This window comes from Habropoda laboriosa, unplaced genomic scaffold, assembly GCF_001263275.1.
Source record: "Habropoda laboriosa isolate 0110345459 unplaced genomic scaffold, ASM126327v1 scaffold175, whole genome shotgun sequence".
Lineage (NCBI taxonomy): Eukaryota > Metazoa > Arthropoda > Insecta > Hymenoptera > Apidae > Habropoda > Habropoda laboriosa.
In genome coordinates this window covers 247,258-252,835 of record NW_017100347.1, presented here as the reverse complement: position 1 = coordinate 252,835, position 5,578 = coordinate 247,258, and the positions used below count along the sequence as shown (strand labels likewise).

At 31.3% G+C, this 5,578-nt stretch overlaps 1 protein-coding gene across 1 annotated transcript in view; it reads left to right on the top strand.

The window, feature by feature from the left end:
• The window catches only part of LOC108574595 (sn1-specific diacylglycerol lipase beta-like), a 13,142-nt gene that overhangs the window by 1,206 nt on the left and 6,358 nt on the right, over positions 1-5,578 (top strand). Inside the window, exons 2-4 of the mRNA XM_017937213.1 lie at positions 1,396-1,608; positions 3,024-3,340; positions 5,089-5,232. Of these exons, the coding sequence (XP_017792702.1) occupies positions 1,396-1,608; positions 3,024-3,340; positions 5,089-5,232 (674 nt within the window). The remainder of the gene's footprint in view (positions 1-1,395; positions 1,609-3,023; positions 3,341-5,088; positions 5,233-5,578) is intronic.

The window sequence follows — 5,578 nt, the reverse complement described above, 5'->3', positions numbered from 1 at the left end:
ATTTTATAATTTCCCATTTCTATATTTTATAAAATTCTCATTTCTCATTGCTATATTTTTTATAAAATTCCTATTTCTCATTGCTCTATTTTTTCTAAAATTCCCATTTTCCACTAGTATATTTTATAAAATTTCCATTTCCCGTTGCTGTATTTTATAAAATTCCCAATTCTCACTGCTATATTTTATAAAATTCTCATTGCCCATAGCTGAATTTAAAAAAATTTGCGTTTCTCGTTGTTATATTTCTTTACCTTTAACCTTAATACCAAGTTTTACATAAACGTAAAATATATCATTGAAAGTGGAATTCAAGAATACCATATTCTAGTGTTTCTTATATCCTTTATAAGAATAATGTTCTTTATCCTTTTCTTCTAAAGTAAATTTATGCTTATATTTTTACGCAACTGCGTAAATACACACTGCGTAGATAGGTATTGCCATTATTTAAATAAAATTCTCCACTATTCCAGGAAAATAAATGATTTGGTAGTCTGCCAGCATGTATTCCACTAGAAAATGACGTACTTCGAATGCGATGTGCATAAGTACACGAACATATTCGAATATTTCAGACAACTCAAGCCTTTGTAAATGACTAACGATTTTATTTGTTTTGCTACTATTGAATCTGCAAGTATAGTTCGTACGCTCTTCAACAGTTCTTTCGGAAGTACATTCTAAAGAAGTAAAAGTTTATTAACGGGATTTATTAAAATTTATCAAAATTTATAAAAAAGATCTGAAAAACGAATTAACTCTGTGGATTTTTAATACATTTATTATTTCAGTAATATTGAGATTTTCTTATTTTAGAAAATTTTATTCATCCTTCCTGTCATATAAAATTTAAGCTTTTCCTAAATTCCAAAAACTTTCATCTACCTTCATTTATACCTAACCTAAACAATAACCAGAAGGACACTTTTAGTCACCCAATAAAATCACTTCCATCCAACGTAAAATTTAATTAACTCCGCGTGTACATTTTTCTCAAAATTTCAATTAAATTCCCATAAAGTAGAGCAAAAAATCTAAAAAACTTAAAATACAGAAAATAAATTTCTTAATATTAGGTGTACAAATTAATTCTGTAATTAGCGAAGTCCTGACTCGTTCATTCACTCGAAATCAGCATATTTTTTCGAACAGAAAATTCCTCAGTTATCTAAATATAAAAAAGTGATAAAAAGTAATAGAAATTATTTTGAACCTTAAAATTGTGTTCAATTGTTTATGTAGATAAACATTGAAGTTTGTGAAAAAGAGGCACCGATTTAATTTGTCCACCAAACTTAAATAAATTTAGGAGGAAGGAATTCATTTTCCTTAAAAATAATTTCGTTTCATTTTTCCTGTATTTTTATATTACATTCTCAATTCTTTTCACAGGTTAATCTTGATTACAACTGCTTGTATCAGATATTACGCGTACACATGGAGATGTCAACTGGGAGGAGAGCTGGTTCGCGTGTACCTCATAGGAGAGCTAGTATTCCTCGTCACATCTATACTTTTCATACTTATTATTGCAAGACAAAGCGCAAAAGGAACTATAATGGAGGCGCGTGATCGTAAATATGTCGAGCCACTTTTGACAATTAAGTGAGTAAGCATACGAAAATAATACAGTAATTTCCATATATGTACAGTAAATTCTCTACAAGTGTCAGTCCGCAAGGATCCTAAACCTGACACTTGTAGAGTCAGGGACTACGTTTTCGAGCCTCGCGCCCGCCTTTGTAGTTTGCCGAACGTAGACAAGGACAGCGAATAAAAGATAAGGATGAGTCGAGGCAACCAAGCGATTTAAATACCAACTTTTTTAATTCTACGCTTTTTTATCCCGAAATTTTTCTTAACATATTGATGAGATTTTTTTGATGAAAATGACATCAAACACGACATAATTTGAACAACATTTACTTACTAACACGTGACAGTGAATAAGTAAATGTTCAAATTATGTCGTGTTTGATGTCATTTTCATCAGAAAAATCTCACCATGTTAAAAAAAATTTCAGATGAAAAAAAGTAAAATTAAAGAAATTATATTTTTCTATTATGAATTGTCGAGCCGTGAAATCTGACAGCGAGCGAGATAACGTAGGCGCAGCAATGACGCAGCCTAGGCGTAGGACCATCTATACTGACACTTGTAGAATTCAAACTGACTGACACTTGTAGAGAATTTACTGTATGTATCGTTAATGAACAATACTATTCGATATTGTTCTGTCGAATGTTACTACATTGGTAAACATTCTGTAAGTATAGCAGTTCCGCTCGATCTATTTATCACAGTATGTACATTTCAAAATGTCAGATTAATAAGGTATAATTGTAAAAAGTTTTCTTCGTCGCGTCTTCTGACGCAAATCGTTTTTAGTCTGTGTTATTGATGCCCCATAGGTATCTTAACAGACATCTGTATGCTGTTTTTATTCATGCTCCATATTTTCCGGTTAATGTCACTAGAAGGTATGGAAACGTGAGCAAAAAAAGATAATAACGGTTTTCCTGACGTCGTGCTTTGCGCGTGAAATTTATCATTTTTGCCGATCATTTGATAAACGAAGCGATATACTTCTTAAACTTATTTTACTTATTTAAACTTGTTTTATCGTTGTTTCTTTAATTTTGTCAATTTATTTTTTGTCGGAAATTGAAATTTACGCGAAATAAGCTTAAGAAAGTTTAATTCAAATTTAGTGTAAATTTAGTTTTAAGTTTATTGTTCTTTATTCAATCCAAATTTATTTTTAAGTTTAGTACTCTTTATTCAATTTAAATTTATTTTTAAGTTCATCATTCTTTGTATAATTAAAATTTATTTTCAAATTTATTATCCTTTGCTTAATTTAAATTCATTTTTAAATTTATTCTTCTCTATTTAATTTAAATTTAGTGTAAATTTATTACGTTTAATTTAATTTAAATAAATTTTTAAGTTTAGTACTTTTTATTCAATTTAAATTAAGTTTTTATGAAAGAAACTAACTATTGCTATGGTATTGCAGGATATTATTGCTCCTACCGGAGATAGCGTGGAACGTTTTAGGATGTTTATGGATGTTCGGACCGAACGTCGAGTGCGGTTACGAACACTACACTGTCACAGTTGTTCAGGCGTTAGTGTTTTTCGATTGGATTCTTATAGGCCTGACTATTTTTGGTCTGGCATTGATCTTCGATCCGTTAGGCTCGTTAGGTGACAAACAGCTAGAAAGTACAGCCGAACATGGCAAGATCTCGAGTATCTGGTTTCGGAGATTCAGGTTTCTCTGGTGGATGCGAAAAGATGAAAGCGCTAATGAAATTTTTCAACATGCTGCTGGTGAGACATAGGTACGGCTGGCCTAGAAAAAGTCCTGCCGTAGTTGAAATTGGAACATTGTTTATTCGCCATAAGAAACAATCTTCAAAGAAACAAAAGAAAAAAACATAAATAAGTTCTATCGATTTTCACCTTCTAAATTTATACGCGGTTAATACTCGTACAATTTTTCTGTTTAAAGTAACGAAAATATGGACAATTTTTGAGGTTAGAATGTACGTGAGAAATGAGAAGTAAAGTCAAAAGAAATGAAAAAAGACGAAACATTATGAATAAGTTCTATCGATTTTACCTACTGATAAATTCACTCGCATAATTTATCTTGTTTAAAATAAGGAAAATATGGAATACTTTTGAGGTTAGAATGTGCATGAAAAATGAGAAGTGAAATCAATCGATTTTCACCTTCTAAATTTATAACCTACTGATAAATTCACTCGCATAATTTATCTTGTTTAAAATAACGAAAATATGGAATATTTTTGAGGTTAGAATGTGCATGAAAAATGAGAAGTGAAATCAATCGATTTTCACCTTCTAAATTTATAACCTACTGATAAATTCACTCGCATAATTTATCTTGTTTAAAATAACGAAAATATGAAAAACTTTTGAGGTTAGAATGTGCATGAAAAATGAGAAGTGAAATCAATCTTTCTAAGATTTATGTGTATAAAAGGCAAGTTTGTAATACACTGGGCACGAAGGTGATAATCATACGACAAGGCAATTCATTGGTAGCACAAGGAACACGTGTAATTACGATAATGATCATACTTTTTGTTCTGATTTCCTTAAGAGGCAAGACTTTTATTCGAGAGGTTAACGTATGCATGAAAAATAATTAACATTGAAATTATTAATAAGAAAGAAATATCCTGGAATCTGATATGATTAGTTGACTTTCCGGTTTACTTCAAATTCATCACTGATAAGTTCTATCTAGAAAAATATGATAAACACAAAGAAATATCATCGTTGAAAGGGCTATAACTCGAGTCGTCAATTTGGTTTGGGTATCGAACTGATGCATGTTTTAAATTTTTTCACGAAATGAGGATTTTAGTTAAGAATGCACCATTTAAGCTACAATGTAGAGCTTAAGGAGTAGTTTCTACTCTACTTTGGTTACTGTAATAGTATAGTTTGTGGAAGCGATGTAGCGAGGTTCGAAATTAAAGAATTAAAGGGTTATAACAAAGTTTGGGAATTTTTTTCATAGGCAACTACTAAATGAAAAATTTCAATTTTTTCACATGATATAAATGTAACTGTCAACTATTTTCTCCAATTTTTAAAAAGTAAAAATGTTACAAAATAGAGTCTCGACACCATGTTCACTATGGCTCCTGACCAATTTTACGACCTCGCTATATCGTGACACGTACTAAACTTTTTATACTCGTAGAATTCACTAGTCTGACTGTTTAGAAACACAAAATTGACTTCTCCTCTACACCTCCACCTATAAAAAAAAATTATTTCCATAATCATGAGTCTTTTTTAAATAATCTTTTCGTTTATTACTTGAGATAATTGAACACCCTGTATCTTCCAAATTCCAATCATACAATTAAATTGTAAAACCTACATTTACGACACGTTGTATATATCTTCAAAGTACTTATACTTACGTGTGTTTGTAAAAAAATTTATTCAGTGTATTTTAATACCAAATTTATTATCTGCCACCGTTGTTGTAATAAACGGTAAGCTAATTGTTTCAGTACAATAAAATTATTTTACAGGTTTGCTAAGTGCTTTGTTTCGTGGAACAGATTTAGTTCCTTCAGATGTGATGGCAGGATGTATTCTACTGAGAATTCGACAGAAACGGGAGACTCATGAATTACGCTTGCTAAATCTCCTTATTCGTCCGGTGTACACTCCGAGTACGTATTTTTTTATTCTGCATTATTTATAATATTTACAATTTTCTTCAAATCATATTTATTACAACGTTGAATGTAAGTAAACATTGTAGCGGAGCATACGGTAAAACAGTATGTAAAGATTGAGGAGTGTGATTCCTCCTGGTGCCATCTATTGATTGGGTAACAAGGTCATGGATGGCGCTGGGAGGATTATTGGGCGCCAAAAACGAGGCCCGATCGTCATTTGTTTCCCCCGATGAGCAGATTGTCGTGCTCGGCGTCGATGGAGAGAAAGACGACACGCGCTCGCGTTGTATAAATTGTGAAAAATAAAGTGCTTCACCCAGATTGTAACCCTTGCGTT